We start from the raw sequence: 27,046 nt of genomic DNA, 5'->3' as shown, positions 1-27,046 counted from the left end.
GGCTTCAGGTTCTATCTTCTTGTCTCTCTGAACTAGGCTAAGTCAGCTTACTTTAGTCTTTTTCTCTTCATCACATTTCAAAACCATCTTTAAAATTTTGTGTCACTCAACAGCGGATTAATTTTAATTTCTACCTGTCGCAATTCATGCAATTTACTGATGAGGTGTAATCTAACTTGGGTTAACAGTTAAAATTTGGGACTTGGCCCAAATACCTCATTTTGGAACAAAACATTTTAACAGTTCATTTCTGTTGTTGGATAGAACTGATCATGAGTGTCCAGACTTTTCATTGGCCCTAAAATATCTACTATAATATTTAGTGGCTTGAAAAATGGTCTACTAACCCCCTCCACGCACACTTTTGAGGATTGTATATTTAGTTCAAATTATTTTAGTGTTCTTAGATTGCGGCTCAACGTATGCAGGACCAAGATCAGTGAATAGATTGAAGCTTCTTATATAAATTTATTATTGATTATAAAAAGTATTATGAAAACAGCGTTGGATTTTTTTATTATGTAGTCAAAACACATCTAGACTAAACAGTGAAAAATGTGAATTTTAAATCCCACTTTACATAAGGTAAATCCATACTTACTGTATTTGCCACGGTTTATTTGCTACACTTGTATACTAATGTGTGAGAAGCGAACTGGTCTAGTGGTAGAGCGCGGGACTTCGGTCCCTGACATCCCGGGTTCAAATCTCGCCAAATAACCAATGGATTTTATCTAATTGATAATGCCGCAACCCCTAGGTCTAGCCTGAAATAATGTGAAAACAATACCGAGCACGTGCCTAGCAACCTTGGAAAAAAACTGATGTATGTAATATTTTAATTCAGTTATCATAATATTAAATCGCACTGTTCTCACGGTTTCTCCGGTGTAAATATCAAGTTATATTCAGCATTAAGAACATAAAATGATTGAGACATGATTGAACAATATTGAATTAATGTAGTGAGTCTAACAATGCAAGTTAACTATCAACAATCTCAAACTAACCAGCGTGGGTCTCGGTCCCAGACCAGTAATGAATTGCTTGATAGTTATTCCTATTTTGATTCTTAAAATGACCATATGAAATTTGGGAACTACAGTTTAATTCCGTTATTGTCGTCTATTTCAAGAATATTTGAGAAATCCCTTCACAATTGATTCATTAATTTTTGTAAAGTACACAAATTTTACTTTGTTAAAAACTTCGAATTAAGGAACGAAAAAATTAACGATAACGGCTGCTATAGATTTGTTTGAATCAATTATCGACTCACTAGGTAAAGGAGAAAAGTAGTGGGTATTTTCATGGATTCATCTAATGATTTTGACAGTGCTATTGATTGCTTTACTATTATCAAATTTAGAAGTAAGTAGTGTAAGAAACAACTCATTAAGTTGGTTGAAATCATATTAAACACATAGAAAACAATTTGATCGGTTTAACCATATTACTGACAGTAACTTCATAGTTAAATGATTCTGATGTCAGAGAGATAAATTTGTCGTGCCCCAGGGATCAATTCTAGGGCCGCTTTTGTTTCTTTGTTATCTCAATCATATTGAGAAACCACTCCCAAGTATCACAATTCTCAGCATTATGTTTCTATGCTGACGATGCCAGCTGGAAAATGTTTTGTTGTTCGTTTGTAGAAAGAAATTTTTTTCAGTCTAATAAAACTCGGCGGTCGGCGTTTGATCAATCACAACATAACATTGAATTTAGATAACATTTAATTAGTAAATTCAGAGTGGGATAATTGTAAATACAAATTTATAATTAAATGAAATAAGTGTTGAAATAAAGGGACAGTTGACATTTTTTGGTCTTACAGTCAGTGGCCATCAATGGATAGTCGTGTAAGGTTTGTTTTGGGTAAGATGCACTCTAGCCTGTTTGCTGTACAAAAACTGTCTTCTTCAGGTTGTCTTTAAATTAAAAAATGTATTTATTACTCTCACGTGCAATCTCTTATATCATGGTGAATCTGTTTTTATGTAACCTTAACGACATTTTAAAAGTACAAAATCAATTAGATCTATGCTTAAGTTAGAGTTTAATGTATCAGATCAAAGACTCAGTTAAAGTTCACAATGAATAATGAAATAAACTAAATTTGTATGGGCTACATGTATCACAGACAGGATTGTTTGTTAAATACAAGAGACATTGCACACATGGGGGATGTCCGATAGAAAGTCTGGAGCTAAGAACTCCAGAACACTTCCGTGACGGCGGATTCGTCTGACCGATCCAGTGCTCGCGGGACGGTCGGTACGGCATTTTCAGCGTTCTACGCAGTCTGCTATCTGTCTCTGTTGTGCTCGTGTTCAGTTGAAATCCTAAACGCAACCAGGATGGATGTGAGTACGCTGATAATGCTAGTTGACAAATATTAAGAGATCTGCAATGTGAGGAATATTATTCAAAAAACTTTAATGAAATCAACAATACAACTTGCCATATATTATTTCACACTTTGTTGCTCCTTTCTTTTGCATTGTGTTTATAAAACGTTAAGTTAATAATTTTCATTTTTGTGAAAAAAAGGGGCGGATATTATTTTTTTTTAACAGGAAAATGCAAAGTGTGGTAGTAATATGGGTAAAGCCGGGGAAATGTTATATTTTCAAGGCATCAACCTTTGAACTATGGTTACACTGTGGCCTCACAACACTTTTTCATGTTTAAAATTTGATCTGTTAAATATAATTTTTTTATCAGTTTTTGAAAATCATTTATGATACGTATAAAATGGTTACAAAACTAAATACAGAACGTCAGTCGTGGAATAAAGCTTTTAGCTAAAGAGGTATTTTAGTCTACTGTTAGTTTCATCTCAGCAATTCAGTTTACTGCAGAAACACTTAGAAGCCGTTTCCGATCTTAAGACTTATTCCGTCACAATCAACATCTTTCTTATAATACTATAGGGGGAATCGCTGTGTTAGCGAAACGAATAATTAATACTATGTTATTTTCATTTCTCGATTTACAGTTCATTGATGAAAAATAACGTGGAACAAATATTAAACACCCCTTTTGTGTATGCAGTCATAGGAGATTAGTAGAGATCGGTAAAAATATCTTTATACGACGGCTAAATTGATAAAAAAATTCCGTTGTCTATCAAACAGGTTAAGTTTTATAGATAAGTAAACACAACTTGAAATACGAGTTAGAGAATAACACGATTATTTGCTAAGATTTTAAATGTGTTATGGTGCAGTTAAATATGGGTTTATGATTTGTCGATAAAATAAACTCTACTCTGTATATATCATTTTTGCTACACTTCAATGAAAGTTTCTTCCGAACTTGTATTAAGTATATCGATGAAACCAAAGTATACCGAACACCTAGTGAAAAAAAATTGTTATACGTCCCAATTGTAGTATAATAATTCGAAAAACATAATTAGTCGCATAATTTTTTTTAACGATTGTTTATTTAAGGTTTTCTATAATATTCTATATAAAGCTAAAATATTTTAATTACCATAAAAAATAAAAATAAAATAAAAAACTGTCAAATGAAATCGTCTAATAACCTGCAATTCTGATTGAACAACTACTTAATGTTATTTACAGTGTTGTAGTATTAAAACAAATATCGAACATAAAGACGTGTAATGGTTCTAGCGAATTATTAAACTGAAAAATCCTGAAACATTTGGCTATTTCTGTGAAGAATGTACATGAATATAAAAATGGCCGTAAGCAAAGTTATCTGCTTTTTATAAAGTTAGGTTTTGACGTTGAATAACCGAGACTAAACAAAAAGTCTGTTGGAAAAGTGGTGGACTAATCAATCAGCTTTCAAACTTGAGAGTACCCAGGCGCTGTATTATCTCCCTTCCCTCCGGCTATTTCCCTGTTTCTGATGTTTTACGTACACTATTTTACTTTGTTTAGACATTTTGTTTAATTAAGGAAGAAGATTTATTTATAGAGGAGATTTATTTATGGAAGGGATTGTACAAACCATCTTCTCTAAAATGTATAAACACTGAACTATGTAAGGCCGAATAATAATAGTGTCTCAAAACTTAATTTAGAGATAACAAAACCAATTGACTGCTATTTTTAAATAGTTAATTAGTGTTTATCATGTCTTCTTAAAGATATACTAACACGAGTAATAGGCCACGTTTAATGTAGTATTTAACTTTATCGATCAATATGGCGGATCACCTTGTCTGATCAAGTGGCTTCATCAATCCCGATACAACAGGTTGTGAGGAATCACCAAAGTGCAATTACTTGTTATAACATATTTAATTAATCCTATCGTAATCACAAAAAACAGATTTAATAATTACAATTAATATCACACGAGTTTATAATGTCTATAAATTGTATACGTATGATAAATGAAGTTTAAACTTAAAAAATGGTTGAAATAAAAAAAATATGATACTTAATAACGTAGTTAAATTTATTCAGACAGGTGTAAGGGTATACACGAGTTCCAACTAGTATTGGAGTAACTTTCTGTGGAAATAATTTCTGGCAATTAATAATTCATGTGTTTATATTTGCTCAAACAAGTTTCAATGTTTGACACAATTGCAGCGAGTTTAGTTTTATCACGTTACAAATGGCGGCGCACCTCTAGGCAGAATGAAGCGCGTGTCGCCGGAAGCTGTGCTGTAATGAAACATAGCATTTCCGGCCTTGCCAACTACGCGGGTTGCGGTGTGCCAACAACTTCTGCCACAGTTCCGCCTGCAATCTACCCTACTTTGAATTGAATTTTACCAAGGCTACCCCTGTTTGAGTTGGTAATTTTCGAGGCTTTAACTATAAATTAATTATTTACTTTAGATAACACTACAACTGTTATATTTTCTCAAACGTTAAACTTATGTACTAAATTATTGTCATGGAGTCTACACACAAATCAGTTTTTTATTTAGGTAAAATGTAATTGAAATGTCTGGAATTCGATTCCAAACTGTGGGTTTATTACACATCTATATATTTAATACACAGTTGTAACACCGTTTTCTCAGTAATTACTGGACCGATCCACAAGATCTATGTGTCAAATTAAAGGGGATAATGCATAGATTTGCCGAACTTCATTAGAATTCACGTTTTGTCTAAGGGTTAAGACCTACAGCCCTTCAAAGGTTGAGTCAATACAATTCTTATTGAAGAATATAATACACAGTTTATAAATTATTCGTCAGCTGTTAATTGTTTGTCAAACATTTGTTATTATTTTTATAACCTCACTTTCAGTATGCAATAATTATTAATCTAAGAGTTTCTGTTTATTAACACACGATTTTGATCAAGGAAAAGTATATATTTGTTAACTTTTCATACCATAATGTATTATTTATAAATGTATTTGAACATTATTTTTAAGTATGTTTTGGTGTAAATTTTGTATTTTTGAAATGTTTTAGTTTTTCTGTGAAGTGATGTGAAGGAAAGTGGTAATTGAGTTAAAGTTTGAGTATGGAATGTGAAATAATACCCATAGTAGGGGATGGAAACTTATTGTTTTGATCAATATAATTTATTCTCTATAGCCACCAGAACAATCATAGAGAAATCCGCTTGCAAGTTGTACAGATAATTGCTAATGATTGGTAAACATACAAACATTTTATCGTAACTGATTAATCTTACTCAAGATCAGTGTTTGACGTTCAGCAATACAGTACCAAATTTTACCTTCTAGAGATGGCGAGTACACTGGAATACGTGGAACTACAATATTTATCAGTGAACTATACCCTAACTATCTTTTTCGAGTACATAGGGAAGTTGCTTGAGAAACTGTGACTTACAATTTCAGTTCTGGCAAAGAAGTATGTGACTTGATGTTTAATGGCAATGTCGACTCGGGTAATTATAGCGTTATAAAACGTTATCAATAACCCCAGGGTGTGAAAAGTACACAAAGAAAATGAAAAGGTAATCATTAATCGGGCATAAAGAGACATACAAAACGAAAAAAACACGTAGAGAACCATCGAACTAAAAAGGTAAAGAGCAGTAATGGTTTTAAATGTGCTCTGGAAATCCCTACAAAAACACCAACTCTTTTGAATTTTGGTCGTTAAATTGGTTTTGTCAATACTAAAAATCTATGAATTTCGATTCTGAACAGACTAACAGGGACACAAATTATTCTCCTTAATGTTGTCACAAGGGGTAGGTAAAATGAGCTCCTTATCAGCATTTTGAGTTTATGGAAAATCTTATCAACGGGGCTACAGCGACTATACACAAAGTATTAAGGGTCAAAAGAAGCAAAAAAACTATTTGAATAATTTAACCGTATCATACAAATCTGCATTTGAAATGGCGAGTTCTAAGTCTCACTTGAATCAACATCTTTCTGGTAGTCTATATAATTTTAACATCCGAGACTCCTTTTACCATTGGATTGGACCGTTAATACCCTCAAATCAAATCAAAATCTCCTTTATTCATAAATGTGCAAGTGCAATGAATAGAGTCAGTGAGTCACTTTTTGTCTATTCACAATATTGTAAATTGTGAAATTCCTGAAAGGAGTAAATTGCTTTTTCTACTAGGAATTTCATTAGTTTAAAGTAAAATTTCCTACTAACTTATTACATTAATTTTTTATTTCTTTTGGTAAACATTTATATATCTACAGTAAGTAGAGGCCTGTGCACTGTGTTTTTTTTTATTCTAAATTTTGTCTGTTTTGTATAACATATTGTGCAGACATCCTAATAATAATTGTATAACCCTCTAACATTGAACAAAGTATGCCGAACTTTTTACATTCGATGTAAACGCAAAACACAGCTGTTACTCACAGAATGGGTCAAATATTCGTGAAATGCGACCAACTGCTGATGTGTGATTTACATGTAAGTGACTATCTTTATTCCATACAACAAATGCAATTAAAAAACAATGAATATAGGAATATACTTGAACAAATTATCTCCATAGCATAAGTAGCTGCTTATTAGGTTATCAGCATTGTGCAGTTCGTATACTATTTATTTTTCAAATAAAACTCGAATTAATATAAAACATTCATTTGGTTAAACCAATATATTGGTTTGATTAACATAAAATAGTTTAAATACAGGCAAACTATCAGTTATATTTCATGTAAAAAATTAAGCAGCTCCTAAATAAAATACAAAGAAAACAGTATTTGTTAATTATTATGTATTTTATTGCTGACAATATTCCCGTAGCGGAGCACGGGCGGTTAACTAGTAATGGATAATTACACAGTTAAAAACGCCAGTTTTGATATATCTTTACAGTATATTTTAACAAGGTATGCCTACCATTTTTAGTATATTTATAGTTTTTTTTATAAGAGTTAAATATTTCATTAAAAGACTACTAAAAAAATCAGTTATCCACTAATTATTTCCATACAGAGCAAAAGTTATCTAAATAATTTGTTTTATTAAAAAAATACACCTATACATGCTAAAACATCGTGTTAATCTTGACACAACCAACAATATTAGCAGGCCATTTAGATATAATTATCTTGTCTTTTCTCTTTTAAGTCTGACTCAATTTATATTGTTTACTACAATAATTATTGTAATAAATATAATTCAAATAAATAAAGCTTTCCAATTTATGTAAACTATAAAAAAGAGTACATACAAATTGAAAAATCGACCCTTTAATTAAGAGTAACACATCTAGTCGACGCCAGTGCATTCAAACGTCACCGGCACGAAACGCTCATCAACACTTGCTCTATTTTCCCATATATCGAGTAATCTTCAGTGTAATCTTAGCTTAATATTAACAACTGATGTTTTCCCTTTGTACTTTATTTTGTAACTTGCTAATATACTATGGATGGCTTGATATAAACACATGTTACAAGTCTTTTGTTTACCTTTTCCTTGTTATTTTATTCAACCAACATAATTACTTGGTAAGCCATAAGGCCAAAGTTTTTTTTTATTATTTTCAAATGAGTTGTGTAGCGAAATAAGAATTTTCCTGAGGTACCTGTCACCAATCACGTTTTAAGAGCTATAAGTTCCTGATTCCAAAATTTAGTCAAAACCCCTCCCCTGGATTTCGAGATATAATATAACAGACAAACATACATAGCTAGTATTTAAGTTAATTTTCAGGCTTTATGGAGTATAGGAAGCCATGCCCTATATAATATGATTTTATTTCTTTCAACGTTCGTTGTTACTTGATCTAATTACTTAGTCTTTGTACAATGTATACAGTTACCATCATATGCATGTCATAAACTATAACTACTGTTGTAGCTTAATCATAAATTTAATAACAATTTGACGTATACACGAGAAATCAATAATTCTGATAACGAAATGTTATGTAAAACACACAGTCAGATCGATAGTCATAGGCCTACAACCAGTAAATAACGATCGATAGTCATCGTTAGGTCCAATAAATTCTCGTTATTTATTTAGTTCATAAAGGCTTATTGAGCACTCAAAAGGCTTACGTTTTCGCTACTTTCAGTTACCAGGTTATTTCAAATAAAGCCATTTGTTTTGTGAGTTTTAACATAGAGCTTCAGTGATATTCAGTTTATCTCAAATAAACAGGTTTCATGATAAAGTTTGCAAAATACATACTGGATATCTAAATTGAAATTACTGAATCAAAGAATATATTTTGGAGATAAATTTTATTAGCTAAAATAAAATAGACAAAAACAAAATGCAGACAATGTAATAAATCTATGTTTATTTGGATATAGAACTAAAGGGAGTAGTTTGAATAAAGTAGATGTTAGATAATATGTTTTACTATTGGTACAAAATTCAGTAAATAATATGTTGCGGTGAAATATTTACAAAGAAAATTTAAAACATATAATACTTGAATAAATTGGTAGAGATTTTAATTTACCAAACACCTAACAACATTTAAACAATTATTAAAACAGGCGTTAAAAATATAAATTATTTACAATTGTCTTATTTCACCATAGTTGCATGACGCAATAAAGCATAAGTTTGCCAAAAAGAGTTATATCACCCTAAGTCAAATCAAGGATTTTTTTATAAAATTAAGTATGTATACGTTACTATTTCATCCGCCAGGTCTAAAGATCGCATTATCCTCCTCGCGTTTTCTTTCCGTTGTGTATAAAGTGTTAACCAGTTTTTTAAAAATGTTTGAATGATTTCTTTCATGCAGGAGGGAAATAACGCTGTAAATAAAAAAAAACTGAATTTTTAATTACTTTCTGACCCAAATATACTCAAAACGCAATATTAACTCTAATGTGAATTAAGGAATAAATAATCCTTAATTCACATTGGAGTCCATTTTGCGTTTTGAGTAAATTTTGTTCAGAAAGTAATTAAAGATTCCCAGTTGTTTTTATTTACAACATTATTTCCCTCATGCACCAAATAAATAATCCAAATATTTTAAAATGAGCTGTTGCCTTTTCCTAGTATAGAATATCGTTTTTAAGCCTCTCTCATTCTCATTGGTTATAATATAAATTTAATAAATGTAATTCAGTGTTCAATGTTTTACAATACAAATTTCAAGTAATTAAAATCAACATTATCAATGGTAACAGAAATGATTCAATATTATTAAACGTAATAATTGTGTACGTTAACAGGTTATTATTAATTAAAGAGGTGATACGACATTTTTTACCACACTCATATTTGAAGTAGACAGCAGAGGTAACTTTCTTGATAGTTTTTGGGGAGGAAAGTGGGAGTAGTGTTTCAGAACGGCGGTGTGGGGGGGGGGGCAAAGAGTGATGGACGTCTACATAAGGGTGGGGAGGGGTTGTCTAGACATTACTAGGTAACTCACTTAGGCTATATACTGGGCAGTAAATTCAATATGTAAAGCTCCGTCTTTCCTGCTAACGTTCATGGCGTAGTAGTGAAGATGTTGAATATTTCTCAGTTTACAAATCATTTTATGACATGAGAAATATTTGTACCTCGTTTGCAGGCTCAAAACGTAATAGAGTGTTACAACTTTCGGTTGTCCGCTATTTAAAATACGATAGTTCATAAAATACATTATATTGGCTTGATTCGTTTTATTTGTTATTTGGACACAACACATGTAAATACAGGGTGGCTGAAATAGTATATTTCGTACCTAGGGCCGAAAATGAAGTTTTGCCGGCTCGAGATTTAAATCGATCGAGAGCTGCAAAAAACGGTCCGTGGTACGAACGCTATTTTACCACACTATATACCCTATTACCACTATTCACCACTTTTATAATGCACACTGATAGCCAACACAACTACAACTTTAAGGTTATGTGAAGAAATAATATGAGGAATCAGCAAAAATAATAAAAAATAGTTGTTAGGCAGCGGTGACAACAAATCAATTCCATTGCAATGCTACGGATACTTATTGTGTAAGAAGGCAGCTGATTTTACGGCCCTAGGGATGTAAAAACCTGCTCGGTCCCCAAATGACGATGACAGCTGGCAACTTTCAGCCACCAATTAACGTATGTAAAACAGCTAAAAACATTATAGTGTGGTGAAATGTAACCTACATCCCCCTTAACTTATCAAGATATTTGAAATCTGTTTGCGGCAACCTTCTTAGGTATGAAGAGCTACAATAATATGGCCACTTTTGAAAATTTTGCCCTTGGGGGTAGGGGGTAGCATAACATTTTCAAATAGCAAATATAGTCGAATTTGGTATCATTTTACAGGTCTTGACTAAATATAACAATTGACATAAAGGAAGGTGCAGTTCAAGATCACTTTTAATAACCATTGACTTAATCTAATCATTTTTAGCTATTTTTTTTTTCATTAATGGTCTGATTTCTATTTTCCTTATAATAATTGTTATGTTTCGTCAAGACCTATATATAAATGATACAAAACTCGACTATACTTGCTATTTGAAAATTTTGAGCTACCCCCTACCCCCGCTACCCCTAAAGGAAAAATTTTCAAAACTGATCATAATTATTGTAGCCCTTTATATCGAAACAAGTTGCCGCAAACCGATTGCAAATATCTCAAATATATTTAAAAAGTTAAAGGGCGTGCAAGTTAATATTCAGCCACACTCATGGTAATTTGGATTTGAAACATTTTAGGGCGCCATTTTTTTATTAGTAAGCCGATTTTGGTTTTCTTTATGTCAATTGATATGTTTCGTCACGACATATAAAATAACTTGACTATACTTGTCATTTGAAAATTTTGAGCTACCCCCGATCCCCGCTACTCCTAAGGGTAAAATTTTCAAAATTGACCATAATTATTGTAATTCCTCATACCTAAGATGATTGCCGCAAACAGATTTCAAATATTTCAAATGGTTGAAACGTTAAGGGGGGATGTAAGTTACTTTTCAGCCACCCTGTACAACGTGACGTAACATTAAATAATAGAACGTGAATCAAATGAATATGCTTATACATGAATGAGAAATAGTTCATAGTTAACTTACTAGCCTATGAGTAAGCGTCTCCGCCTCTTATGGGCAAGAGATAGATCGATTCCTGGCATATTCACAAATATATTGAGATTGTTGTATCGCTTAAATGAAGTCTGTGATGAAAATGCATTGCCATAAAATTTTGAAAAATAAAAATGTGTTTAGGAAAGAATTTACCGATTCATATAATACATTTTTACCTATATTACTAACCGATATGTGCATGTATTTGAATATTCGGGTTTTATAACCTTACACCTAGCGAACATTGTGCAAAACATTTATTCGTAAGTTGTTGTAACAAATATTTTAATATAGCAGGACTCGATGTTTACTTCTAATTATGACTTTGAGATTTGTAGAAATCGCGCACTTTATTGGTTTTAATTATTTGGGGTTATCTGCGGTACTTTTACCACAAATAAATAGTTAAGCCTAGAATTAGTTGTTTTATTATATGCACGCTTGTTATTCATACATAATTACATTAGCTTTCGTGAGAAATATATACGTAGTGTAAACGAAATAAATGTTTTAATTTACGTTGATGGTGTTTGATGAATGTACAGTATTTTTTTAAAATAAACGGGAAAATTGTTCATTATTATTAGAACTAACAACAGTACATCAACATCTACTAACAATCTATCAAAATGGAATAAATAAAATTTTGTGCATTAGTTAATTACCTGTTTCTCAGTTAAATGCAACTCGAAATTACAGAAAATATTTTACAGTGTGGAAACACGTTGACTCGAAACAACGAAAAGTTTCGATTGAAACTTTTGTAAGAGACTCTAAAAGTTCTTTTTGTTGTAAGCTTCTTTGATGCAGTTTGCTACAAATTTAATGAAATAACAAGTTTGAAATCAGCAACGTCAATTATAAATTTAGTTTTAACTGTAACTTCTAAAACAGAATCTCTCTTACATTACTTCAACGGGTCCATTCCTTAATTAGATATTCATAGCTAAATGATTTCGCAATGTGATAAAATCGAAAACATTTTTAACGTTGAAGGAAGAAAGAATTCGTTTCGCTTAGTACAAACAGAATAGGAATGAGGGAGTAATTTGAAGGCGGTTCTATATGCTGACTCGTCTATACCCTCGGGAGTCGTACCCAGTGTTCCTCAAGTCGTTTTCGTTTTAACGGATGTTCTAATCAATGTCCTTTCAATTGATTACTTTAGTCGGCCACGAGGGAATTTACACAACAATTATTAAAACTTAAAATGTGAATTGAAAGAAATTGTTGCTAAAACAGACAAGAGTTAGATATTAGTTTTGATGTATAGATTTAGTATCGGTGAACAAATTACATTGCTGTACATTACGGTATCTATAGAAAAAATATTTGTCAATGAGATAAGTACTAATTCGGTGCACTGATATAATGATACAGGGATTGACATTGTAAAGAGAAGTGCTTAGCAATCTAGGAGTAAGCTGCAAGGTGAAATGTTGTCCAATCTGATTACGCTAACCCTAGGAGGGCTGTTTAAGAGTAGATCAGTATTTTGTTTAATAAGTGGATTGCTTATTTAAGAGGAAGATAGGTTTCCTGGAGGTCAGTAGGACATTTTAAAATCTAGAGAATAATTACCAAGCCTTTGACTTTGAGGTCACTCAATGGTATGATTAGGTATTTCTTAATGGTGGTAAAATGTGCTATTTCAAAACGTATGTTTTGTTTGAGTAAATGTTTTAAGACAACCTTTCGTTCAGTATTTTGTTAAATTTTCTTTTATCCTTTTCTAAACCTGTGCTAGAGAATTCAATATGTTTTCCTGTAACGTTATGAGTTTATTTCTGGAGCTATAATCCGAACATAATCGTGGATGAATCTCAGGGGTAACGCCGAGGTTTGCCCACATTACACTAATTAGTTAATTAATTACCTCGTATCACATGGCTAGACACTGTTACTGCTCCAATCCCAGGACTAGCGCGGTGACAAGTATTGATGAGGTGTCGTACACGCGTTTTACTGGTTGCTACATGAATATCCAACATTGGATAATGATGTAATCTGTCATATTAATTAACGAGCCATTATCCTGATACTGTTTCACCCAATACAGTACAACAAAATATAGCATCGATAGCGAAAGACAACCACGATACTTTATATTAAAAGTTAATAGAAGTCTGTTAACTTAGTCGTAGTCCAGTATTTATGGAGTATGCACTAAAAATGTAACATATTTTTACTTATGATTGATGTTGGGGTATCTTGGAGATGACCAAGACCGATATTGTAACCTTCCCAGTGGGTGCACATCATTGTGGAGGGGGGGGGGGGGGGGGGGTATTGCGGGGAGCGTTCTTTAACATCGATCATACATCGTTAACTAGACACAAGATTCCTATTCTAGCATTAGTATTAGTCTGGGGTATCTCCAAGTTACCCCTAGCAACAATCAGAAGTCAAAATGGGTTACATTTTTAGTGTAGCCTATACTAAACATCCTATAATAGATGCCGGACTATTGGAAGAATTCCGAACCATAAACAATATATTCATATACTTAAAGTAAGCCGTCCTGACATATATTAGTAAAAGTCTTTTGACAAATAAATTTCAATAACTTTTCATGTCTTTTAGCTAAGAGAACTGCTGGTTATCTAACTACAGCAACCTTTTTTCTAATCGCTATGTTTACAACTCAATTATCTTGGAAGAGTTTCCTTCTTGAGTAAATGCGTGGTGGTGCCAGTCTTTGTGTTACTGGACCAACATGTATACGTTCTAATCCAGTATAGAAATAGTATACAGTACGTGCTATTGTCAAAATATACGTGTGTGTTCAACTTGAAAATGGGTATTAGAAATCTCAAAAATAGGACACAAATTAACGTCCAAAATCAGCTCCCAATTACTCAAAGGTCTTATTAAAAGTCGTATTGTATGAAATAAATGAATAACACTGGGTCATGTTCTATTACTACTATACATTTTTTATTCTGCTGCAAAGAAATACTTTTCGATTCAAACAAAAAAATTTTAATACTTGTTACTACGTAAATGTGTAATCACAGATTAGGCAAAAACAAGTGATCAAATGTTAAATAATTTACTATTTTTACATTACCCAATATGAAATGAGGCATTTATAGCATGCAAAAAGATCTAATTAAAAAATTAAGTCGTATAAGATTTTATGTTTGAAAACGAAGATGTTCCGGATCGTGCATGCCCAATTGCACAGTGAGTAAGGAGACCAAAAATATGCAATTGATTTTTTAAAGGTTTCGCTTACACAATGAAAGCTACATGTTTTTTGGAGATTTTTCATCATAACACAAACATAAATGCAAATGGACGTAAATCTGTACAAAAGCGGTCAATGTATTGTGTGGACAAAACGTGCGAGTCGCCGGAACTGTGCAATGTGCTCAGGACAACGGTTGCCTTTGACAAAGAGTTCAAAGGAGATTCATCTGGTAAATTAGCCATCCGAGTTAACGTCAGCAAAACAAATAATATTAATTCCTTTGAAGGGTGGCAACGTTGTAGCTCTTTCGTTTAAATAGAAAAATTATTATTATATTTCTTCTCTAAAGTAATACTTTAACCGTGTGTAATACCTAAAGCAGTTAACCTAAAGTTTACCTAAAATAATACCTAACCTAACCTAACCAAACCTAACCGCTTTAATTAAGAGTATTGGAAACCCTAACACAATGCTGGAAAATATTTTCTACAACATTTTTGAGCTTAGCCGAAAGTTTATTGAAACAAATCCCTTGAAAATCGTTTGAAATGAACTAAAGATCTGATTCGCCTGGATAAATACTGTACACTGATCTTTTCTCGCGTCAAATTTCATGTTTTATTACATTTAGCACCTTAATATAACCAATCTATTGAATTAGAAAATTTAAATCATACGAAGTCTTCTTCAAAAGAAACTTTATGTCCGTATAAGGCTACATACAAAACAGTTTTAACACACATTTTAAAGAGTCCTGTGAAGTAAATATAATGGCAGCATAATACAGGGTGAGTCTTCTAAGCTGTCCTAAACAGATTACAGACGAACGGCTTGACATACAGAGATGAAACAAAACCTTTCCCCACTAATTCATACCCAAGGTACAACGTAAAAATATTTTTACCATTTTTAAAATACAGGGTGTTCAAGAAACTGGGGGTCACGGGTTCGAATCTCAGTGTTTTCAAATGTAAACATATGCCATGTTATGCATAATTTTAAAGCTCTAGACTAGACGAACAATTTAGTGAAAACAGAACTTCTTTACCTTTGTCCGTTTCAAAATGGCGGCCATTTGAATGGAAAATATTGATATTTACAGAATACCCTGTATCTTGGAAACCACTAAACTTATATTCGTTATGTTTGAAAATTCTTAATCCTCATGGTTTAAGCTTTAATTTGATATACGACAAGTCAACAATTTAAAAACAAAATATTTTTTCAATGATTTTATTTTTTGTTTAAGTTGGTAGCCTTGTAAATGAAAATTTTCAAATGGCAACAACCTACCGTCTATCTTATGTTAAACGTGCAGTACTGGAGATTAGTGAATGCAGATACACTATTCCCATGGTACTGAGCTTTTAACATGGGTTTTATATGGGCAATTGGAGTTTTTGGTTAATTACTACAAAACGACCAATGATAGACGGTAGGTTTAAATTTAAAAGTTGTTTGTTTTTACAAGATCTTCAAAATGATACACAATTTTACATATGTTGCCATTTATTTTTATTTACACAACTTAAACAAAAAAATAAAATCATTGAAAAGATATTTATTTTTTAAATGTTGACTTGTCGTATATCAAATTAAAGCTTAAACGACGAGGATTAAGAATCTTTAAACAGAACGAAAATAAATTTAGTGGTTTCCAAGATACAGGGTATTCTGTAAATATTAATATTTTCCATAAAAAGGTAGGTTTAAATTTAAAAGTTGTTTGTTTTTACGAGACCTTCAAAATTATACACACTTTTACATATGTTGCCATTTAAAAATTTTCATTTACAAGGCTACCAACTTAAAAAAAATTAAAATCATAGAAAAAATATATAGTTTTTAAAATGTTGACTTGTTGTATATCACATTAAAGCTGAACCTACGAGGATTAAGAATTTTCAAACAGAACGAAAATACAGGGTATTCTGTAAATATCAATATATTATATAAAAATGGCCGCCATTTTGAAACGGACAAAGATAAATGAGTTCTGTTTTCACTAAATTGTTTGTCTAGTCTAGAGCTTTAAAATGATGATGCATAACATGACATATGTTTACATTTGAAAACTCTGAGATTCGAACCCATGACCCTCAGTTTCTTGAACACCCTGTATTTTAAAAATGGTAAAAACATTTTTACGTTGTTCCTTGGGTATGAGTTAGTGGGGAAAAGTTTTGTTTTATCTCTGTATGTCAAGCCATTCGTCTGTAATCTGTTTAGGACAGCTTAGAAGACTCACCCTGTATAAGTACAACTGGTATGGAAACCACAATTATTTCGTAAATACAAGCCTAAATTTATAATTGTCAAGTATACTTAGTGTTAAATAAAAACTACAAAAAAATAGTTATCACTCATATTTACCGTTCTTTAACTCGTTATAATGAGTTTAATGTTGTTCATACTTACAGGATAAATTGGAATTCAACTACTTTTTCAACAATGCATTACTGTATGGACAGATATTACCTAAGTCAGAAATCATAAAGGCATGATGAATAGAGCAGAACAAATCACATGCAAAAAATTAGTTTTGTTATTCATTTGCAATACAGTATAGGTGTACGTGTAAATAATTTTAATGGCGTATGGTATAGATACATACAGTATAGTTTTATAAGATGTTCTCTCGTACAGACGCAGTATGTCGATAATACATTAATAATCAACTCGTGTTTCGAATCAAATAACATGCATAGTTGTTATCTGCTGACAGCAGCGACGCTTGTAATATCAATATCATGACTACTTAGATTGACTATACACGGTAAGTGACATCTGCTGCCGTCATGGAAACATGTCAGAGAATGCTTTAATATGTTTCTGAAATGTAATATAAATATTGCAAGGATATCAGCATCAGCCATAACCTTGTAAATTAATTTTACATACCTTGCTGTATTGTAACTCGCCATTATTGTTTTTAGCATAAACTTTCGTAAAAATTCAAAATTTCTTAAATAATTGTTCCTTATATTTTTTAATAATTTGAATAACACGCGTGTCAATTATTACAAAAACATAGAACGAAATACAATTTTTAAGGTCACCATTTCATTGAAAAGTATTTAAGTATTAAGGGTTCTTTTTATTTACTGTTTGGTGTTTAAAATACTTATTTATGTACTGGCTGATAGAACTCCTTACCATTCGGGAAATCACTACTAGAATTACTTTAATGACTGTGAATCCAACCGGTTAGTGAACATTCAATATTTCGCAACCTAACATTTAATTATTCATTCTTTTCACTATGCTTATTGAAGTAAAGTATATTTAGAGTACTGGAGGATATTTTAAGCAACATCTGTAACATACTTGTAGAGTTGGCAACTGTCATAGATGGCATGTAAAACTCAATGGAGTGTACATATCCAAGAGTTAGTAGACGTTTGATCTTGTACTTGACTTTTCCCCTTTAAAAGTAAACAATATAAGTTGTCGTGGTTATTGAAATGTTGTAACACAAATCAATGACGTTGTTTAAACACGATCAGTTTAGACTTATTATAATTATAGATCAGCTGAATTATCTGTACCGTACAGTACATATAAAAATAGAGTATACCTAGTACAATATACTCATATTTATGTTCAACCATTCGAAGTATAACAAATCCTCTACTTCTATTACAACCAAAGATCGAACTAAGCAAAACTTGTAAAAATCTCCCTAAAATAAAAGTTGTCAATCTTTTAAAAATCGGCGATGATTAACACTACGTGCAATATTTAAGTTAACGGCAGTGTTTGGCAGTGTTATTGTCAAATTGTTTACAGAATATTAAAATTAATTGTTTCTAAGGTGTAGGTCTTGGATTGATTATTCTTATACGTTATATGGCATAATTGACAGGAAATATATCATAAAAAAAACTGTCACTGTTATTTTCTCAGATTCATCTTAGTAAATGAAAAAAAAAATAACGTTATTTAACTTCTCTTAGTTATCTTTGGTTGCAGCGAGAACTTAATAACAATTTGAATTCCAAACATTGACGAGAAGATTAACTTGTTCATTAACCGGAATAAACCTAAATCAGAGAAGTTAGTGAGCAGCACTTGAGTTCACAACTTCCATCCAACTCATGCAGCAAGCTACTCTTATTAGTCTTCCACGTAATGCAACTAACTTATGCACTGCTTTCCTGAGGAAGGTAATCTTATATACCATTTCAACAAATGTGTTGTAAAACCTCCTCCAAGAGATCATTTCAAGAAATATGTTTTACATTAGGAATATTTATCGTGGAGTAATGTTTGGTTACAGTACTGTAATTTTATGTAATTCATATGCATTAAAACCTAAGGTCGTACATTCTTTCTTAAAGTAGTTTCAAATATTTCAAATAAATACTCTGTTTTTGCCTTAGTAAATAACATTTAATAAATACCTGGTTATTATGTAACCATTTAGCGTGGTTGTACTAAGGAATACAATGTTCTAAAAACTTGTTTAGCTTATCTTGCAGTTAACCACAACAAAGTTACTTGCTCAGTTTGCGCCTATTGGGATAGTTTTTCACGCAATGCGCCATGTTCAAACGCACGTCAAAATCATTCTGTTAGCTTTGCTCGTCTATTTGTCGGGACTCTTCTATTTCGTATGTAAGTGGATCTAGTTGTTTTATGACCCTAATAAGACCCTCTGCATCTTGTTGTCTGACATTGTTTACTAGTATTTAATAATAACTCAAATAGATTGAATTTAAGCAATTAATGTATTCACAGATTAACATACATTAATGACCGGTTATTGTCGGAGAGGTTATGTAAAAATTACCACCAACAGCTGTTAAAACTTTCTATTAAATACGGTCCAGGGTGTCCACATTCTGGAAAGTCAGGGATAGTCATGGACAGTCATGGAAATAGGCAAAAAGTCATGGAAAGCCCTAATGATGGATGGATTTGAAGGGACCTTTCAATACTCTAGTCGGCTGTAACCCCGACCATTTAGCATTTTTCAGGATTTTTTGTTGTATTAGAGTATGAGTTTTGAGATTTGTTTAGTTCATTGTTGTACCTTTTGTTCTCCATTGTTGTCTGTTAAAACATGTTTCAGTATTTTCTGTGAAATAACTTATCCAGGCAGTATTATTCGTGTGTATTTTATATTATAACTTTCGAGTAAAGTTCGTGGGTCATGGAAATCAATGGTAAATGGTCATGGATAGTCATATAAAGTCATGGAAATTAATGAAAAATTTTCTGTGGACACCTTGCAGTCTCCCTTTTATAAATTTCAAGTATGTTTAGGTGATAATCCTTAACTGCTGTAAGGTATAACTAACTGAACTTTGGCCAAATCTAAAATAAAACCAAAGACTAGAAATTAAATGCCCTTTGGAAAAGGCCCTTATGTCCTATTCTCATACCTATTGAATATAAACAAATACGTTTTTAAGTATTGGTAAAGCCGTTTTGGAGATATTCCATTACAAATACTGTGAATAAAAATTATTTATGAGAATAGTAGGTAAAATCACTATAAAATCATATATCATATTGAAGGATCGTTCGCGGAACGTCTACCCATAACGCTCCGCACATATGGTACATTCATTAATTATCTATTCTCTCCACAGTGCACAATCAAAGGCACGCTTTAACCCAAACGTGTTCATTGTCAGAAAGATTTCACGTTCAGACAAGTTAATTACTGTGCTCAGAGCATCTCCTAGCTTTTGACGCTAAACACACAGCCATGTACAGTCGTAGGTACAAAACGTTCACTTCACAACAAAGGGAACAACGAGGCAGTGTCTGTTGGTAAAACTAACGAATATGTACAGTTGGATGAACAAAACGTTCTTATAAATATATAAAGCCGAATAATTGACTATCGTTTTCAATATTCATTCCAAACATAAGTACAATCAAAGGTACAAATGATTTACGGCAATACAAAGCCAAACAAAGGGGTGGATTGTAGATACGCAAATTGGTTGTATTACCCATTTGCTAACATCGTACAATACGTATATACAGACACTCGTAGGTACAACTTGTTAAGATCCAAACAAAAGCAAACAATAAGTTAGTGTGTGTACGTATATGAAACACTATGTTTACAACATTTGGATTCGTGCAAAAACTTACAAACAGTGTTGTATACGGTCAACATGTATATAGTCGTAGGTATAGAATATTCACATTCAAACAAAGCCAAACGATGGCTCAGTGTAAGCCGCACATTTTGGCGAAAACATAAATTAATTATCTTTTTCTGTTTCGAAATGGCGGCAGTTTTTTTTTATCTATATATTTTTAATACTCTGTGTTTCATATACCAATGCATTTAGCCCTTCTCCGGTTGAATCTTCTTACTCGTTATGAAATTAGCTTTACTTTAATATGCTACAAGTAACAAGTTTTTAAAATTTAAAAAATTAAAAAAAAAATTATTTTTGAAAATTTGAAAATGACCATTGTTTAAAACTTTCAAATAGCAACATACATCAAGTGACACATCATTTTATAGGGCTTTTAATTCCTAAAAACTTTGTAATTTACACTTACTTCATATCTCTTTTAGTTTTTGCGTAAATAACAAAAAACCTAATTTTCCTTTATCAATTAATATAGGAAAATTAGGTTAAGTGTAAATTACAAAGTTGTTAGGAATTAAAAAAAAACCTATAAAATGATGTGATGAACACTTGACATACGATGCTATTTGAAAATTTTGAACAATGGGCATTTGCAAATTTTCTAAAATATAATTTTTTGGAATTTTTATCATTTCAAAAAACCGTTACTTGTAGCATATCAAAGTAAAACTAATTTAATGAGCAAGAAAATTCAACTGGAGAAAGGCTAAATGCATTGGTATATGAAACACAGAATATTAAAAATGAATAGATTTTTTTCAAAAAGACTGCCACCATTTTGAAACGGAAAAAGATAATTAATTTTTGTTTACGCCAAAATGTTTGTCTATTAAATATCTTCAAAATGATGTATAACATAACATATGTTTACATTTGAAAATTCCGAGATTCGAACTAGTGACCCTCAGTTTTTGGCACATCCTGTATTGGGAAAAGTTTAAAATATTTTCACGTTATTCCTTGGGGTCAATTTAGTGGGAAATAATTTCCTTATACGTTAAGCCGTTTTTCCGCAATCAATTTGGATCACCTCTCATGAGACACCCTGTATATATAGTCATAGATACAGAGTGTTCTCATCCTAAACCCCAAACGAAGTGATAGTGTGCAAAAAATACAACATATAAATTAGTTTCATAGTATCTTTTCCATTACATACAAAGTAAAATATTGTGTTCGCTAGTTCATTACACAGAAGTACGTTATTCACATTATTTACATTAGTCTACAATCGATCTAATTTTGTTTTTCTCTAAGTGGGTATGTGTTGTGTATGTGCTACCCATACATGCGTGTTCGAAGTTTGGTCCGGTGTGACGATGAGTTGGAATACTCCGTTTTGATGCATATTCAAAAATCAAATAAACCAATGACTTGCAGAACAGATTAGCTCCATTAGTTTCATTCGGTGCCTTAATCATTATTGCATACAATTTAATATTTTTGTTAAGAAAACAGGTTCCCAAAACTAACAAATCAATTTAACAGTCACTTTTTAAAAGATTTTTAAGATTATAAAGCTGAAGTAATACAAACAATATCGTACGCACATTGTATACTGCTACTTATATTACGATATTCTACTGAATATTTTCCCAACTATGATTAAACAATAATATCAACACAATAAAATATAGGAAATTTATTCATAAACATTGTGACCATAAAAGATTTGGTATAAGTTGAGCATTGAAGGAGCTTTTTATGTAAAGTATTCCAATAAGCTTAAACCAACGCAGAGCAAAGAGTGTTGAACAAACACCGCCAGATTCTCGCTGGCAGATGCTTGAATAACGAAACTAATGCTGCGTAATTAAACCGACTGCGCAATTTGCACTGATGTAGTTGAGTTTTGCCTCGCAGTTCGGTCGATTTGCATTAATATCCCGTTGGGCTTTACGGTCATTCTTTTAGGAGAAACGTAATTGCTATTTGATTAATACTATTTTTATGGTTCAATGAACTGTATGGTTCATTGCAACATTCAATTTGTATATTTGTATCGTGTAGCTCTTTGTCAATATCAATTGTAATTTTCACGAAATTTAATCATGAGGTGATCGTAGATATTGTAAAGGTTTGGCGGTTTTATTACAATAATTCAATGTATTATTGCTGAAAATAATTCTTTGGTTTTAATAATAATAAAATAATTAATATAAAAAAATATTGAGATTCGCACGTAGATGATATTTATGAAAAGTATAAATAATGTCATTTTATATTGATTATTTTATATTAAAATTTTCCTTTTGTCAAATTTTAAATAATAGTATTAAAAAGGTACATTTGGAGTAAAACCTAAAATGATTGCTATTATAGTTTATTTAAATTTAATAGATATATAGGTTTTTTTAGGGTTTTGGATCAGTTTGAAGGTGATTTTTTTATCCCTAATCTCAAGGAAAAAATCGGCCATTGTCTTATTAATAAAATATATTAGTACAATTAATTTGTTTGTACAAGCAAATTAAACATAACAATGTTATGCTTATAATTTTATATACTTTTATAGCTTAAATAATAAAATTTAAATCATTTTAATAGAAAGTAACCTGCATTTCCTTCTTGAAGATATACGGAATGTTTCTCATAAATAATAAATGCGAACCACAATATTGCATTCTTTACAAAGCCAGGTCCCAGGGATTGCCTCGTAGATGTGAGCACAAAGTGAATTGCCCGTCGGAACCTTTCGCGGCCATTTCATGTTTGTTTATTGTACTTATCTCGCTATACAGCTGCCTTTTAAAAAACGGTGACTCTTTTTGGTATTAAGTATGTTCTTAATGAATTACTTAAAATATATTTTTATTGCAGACACATTGTCTAATTTTGTTGATTAATTTACAATTTTTAAAATATATAGTTAAGCATAGTTACCACGAACTAGCAATCCAACATGTTAAAATGTACCTCCTTTAATTATTATTTAAGATATACCTATTAATGATATTTTTCTTTTCGATTGTAGTTCAATTGTTTTTATAGTTATTATAGCCAAATATACGTCAATTTTAGGAATGTAATTGTCTTAGTTAATTTGGATACAACGTAGGCAAAGATTATGTCACGCATCCAATTTTAGTTTAAACGCAAGTGGCAATTAGCAATGTAAAACATTAAACATTTTAAAGGGAAATCGGTTTTTTACGTTTAGGAACGTTGATATTCCTGACTTCGTACCGGTCCATCTCGTGCCAAAGTCTGAGACGCATCGACCCTGTATATCCAACTGTTGTGTCATACCTGTCTCTGATATCCACGGGGCCGGAGACTGGAGACTGCAGATGTAGGAGGCCGGCCAGCGCGGCGGAGCCCTTGTACACACTGATGAGCCAGAACTGCGCGGAGTAGTGCCTGGGGTCCGACACGGCGGGGTCTGTCTGCACGGCGAGGCCGCGGAACACGACAGCGGCGCGAGTGACCCGGTCCTCCGTGACGGCGGGTCCAGGATCACAGGAGGCTACCACTAGTGGCAGCAGCGTGGCTATCAGCACCAGGGGTCCGGACATGGTGGATGCCTCTGTGTCACGGACGCAACTACTGCTGCTACACCACCTCTGCAGCGCGCGCACCTCCACCCACCTTCCAACCTCCTACCTACCTGCCTGCCACCTACCCCACTTATCATACGATCTACTCTAATTAGCTTATTTAGCCATTAGGGTGTGACGTATTAAGTATATTGGATTCTTGAGTTATTGCCTGAGTTAATGTTGCGACGAGGTTTTGTTTACCTTGTTAGTCTTAGAAACTTGAGTAATGCAGTATTTGTTGGAATTGACCTAAAACGCTGTGACCTTTGTGGTTTACCGAAGCCTTTTACTTAATCTACCAAATTTATCATACGTTCTACTTTAGTTGGCTTATTTTGCTATTGGGGTGTGACGTATTAGGTATATTGGATTCTTAGATTATTACTTGAGTTAATTTAGTTATACCTTGTTAGTATTAAAAACTTGAGTAATCCAGATTGTTGTTATAATTTACTGAAATGGATGTGATCTTTAAGGGTTTTGAAGCATTTTTATTTAGCACCTATAAAATTAATTTCACTTTCTACTTTAGTTAGATTATTAAGGCATTAGGGTGGGACGTAATAGGTGTATTCGATTCTTCGGTTATTACATGGGTTAAGGTTGCGACGGTGTTTTGTTTACCTTGTTAATCCTAGAAAATTGAGTAATGCAGTAATTTGATGGAATTGGGTTTACGTCGGAACTGTCGATGGTTGCAGAAGCATTTTCATTTACCATTTACTCTACAATTATGAGTTAGCCGTTGGGCGTAATGTATTAAAGTAATTACAGTGGGCCCCTGTCACACGGAGCTGGTTTTTTTCACCGCTAGTAACTAGCAGCTAGAGCCAGCATAAAACCAGCATGTGTGACTGATTCACCAGCTGCTTTAATTTACAAGCCCATAGTAGTAGATATAAAATAACAGTGTTTATAAATTGACATTTCATTTTTTGCCTTGTACTCTTTTACTTCTATGATGGATGATCATAGACTAAACATCACTTCTAATAACAACAGGTGACATTGTTTTTGTTAACTACACACACAATCCAAACTACATCACCCGTCTTGTATAAGTTGTAGCGCTAGTTCTCCAGCTTTGTCTGACAGGACTTCTAGCGCGCTGGAGAACTAGCAACTAAAGCTGCTGGATCTCGCAGCGAGAACTAGCAGCTGAAACAAGCTCTGTGTGACAGGGGCTTTTTCAATTCTGGAGCTATGGCCTGAGTTAATGATGCTATGAGGGTGTTTTTTATTTCTAGAGACTAAATGTTGTGTTTTAGATTAAATAGCTGTGAACTTAAATTTATATTGAAGTGTTCGACCTTTATGGCGTTAAGTCAAAAATTATATCGACAGACTTGTCCAATTACCCATAGACTCGTCAGTATTGGAAATAAATGCGTTTGATTTAAATAGTCTTTTTTTACTAATAAAATCAAAGAAAAACACGTATCGTTTCTTATCATTTGGGTAAATAAGCTGTCAAGATTTGGAATGCAAAGGATTATCGTTGTAGTTTATAAATAAAAACATAAAAAAACTATTCATGCTGGAGTAAAGAAAATATACCTTTTCTAGCCCAATATGAATCCATGATATTTATACCGGGTGTACACAAAAGAAGTAAACAACTTTGTACGTTAATATAACAAAAACTACGTGTTCGACATCGCTGTGGTTGGTATCAATGTGTTGGAAAACACCTCAAGTTTTGTTCCACACAGCTGACTGTTGTCAACAATGCCAACAATGTGGCAAAAGTAGTCGTTTAGTGATTTCGTTGAAAATGGTCAATACTCTTACAGAAAAGTCGTTTTGTGTCCTGGAGTTTGAAAGAACTCGATCTGCTACCACTGTTCAGCGTCGTTTTCGGACACGATATCATAGAGACCCTCCAAATAGGAAATCAATCTACGATTGGCATCGGAAATTCAAGGCCACGGGTTGCATAAGAAAAGGAAAGAGCTCTGGAAGACCAGCGACGTCTGATGCTCAGGTTGAGTTAGTCCGTGCAACTGTTGTACACACTCCGAGGAAATCAACGCGGAAGATGAGTATGGAGCTTCAAATGCCGCATTCCACGATTTGGAAGGTTTTGAGAAAACGTCTGAAGATGTTTCCGTACAAACTGCAGTTGTTGCAAAGTCTGAACGATGGCGACAAAGTGAAACGCTTTGAGTTTTGTAGTGATCTGCAGGAACTGCAGGAAGAAGATGGTTTCTATGAAAGACTCATTTTTGGCGACGAATCAACGTTCCACATAAGTGGTAAAGTAAACAGACACAATGTAAGAATTTGGGGGACCGAAAATCCTCGAGAGTCTGTTGAACATGAGAGAGACTCACCTAAGCTGAACGTATTTTGTGCTGTATCAAAGAAGAAGGTGTATGGTCCATTTTTCTTTCAAGAAGCAACCGTCAGAGGAAATGCTTACTTAGACATGCTGAGTGAATGGTTGATGCCTCAACTCGAGGAAGACAGTGAAGACTTTGTTTGGGTGCAAGATGGTGCACCGCCACACTGGCTGCACGATGTAAGAGACTACCTTGACGAGAGTCTACCGCAGCGCTGGATTGGCCGTGCTGCTGACGACAACTTACACCTCTTACGTTGGCCTCCACGAAGCCCGGACTTAACCCCGTGTGATTTTTTTTTGTGGGGTTATGTGAAAGACAGAGTTTTTGTTCCTCCTTTGCCGTTGACTCTTTTGGAGCTCAGGAATCGCATTACTGCTGCAGTACAAAGTGTTAA

The 27,046-nt window shown here is 32.8% G+C and overlaps 1 protein-coding gene across 1 annotated transcript in view; it reads right to left on the bottom strand.

Moving 5' to 3' along the window:
- The window catches only part of LOC128987157 (protein kinase C-binding protein NELL2-like), an 81,906-nt gene extending 57,613 nt beyond the window's left edge, over positions 1-24,293 (bottom strand). Inside the window, exon 1 of the mRNA XM_054407893.1 lies at positions 24,018-24,293. Within this exon, the coding sequence (XP_054263868.1) occupies positions 24,018-24,283 (266 nt within the window). The 5' untranslated portion in view covers positions 24,284-24,293. The remainder of the gene's footprint in view (positions 1-24,017) is intronic.
- Positions 24,294-27,046: the final 2,753 nt, after the last annotated feature.

Source organism: Macrosteles quadrilineatus, unplaced genomic scaffold (genome assembly GCF_028750875.1).
Source record: "Macrosteles quadrilineatus isolate MER2022 unplaced genomic scaffold, UCM_ALF_1.0 Scaffold_2__2_contigs__length_208266976, whole genome shotgun sequence".
Lineage (NCBI taxonomy): Eukaryota > Metazoa > Arthropoda > Insecta > Hemiptera > Cicadellidae > Macrosteles > Macrosteles quadrilineatus.
The sequence above is the reverse complement of the archived record's forward strand: the minus strand, read 5'-3'. Positions and strand labels throughout refer to the sequence as shown.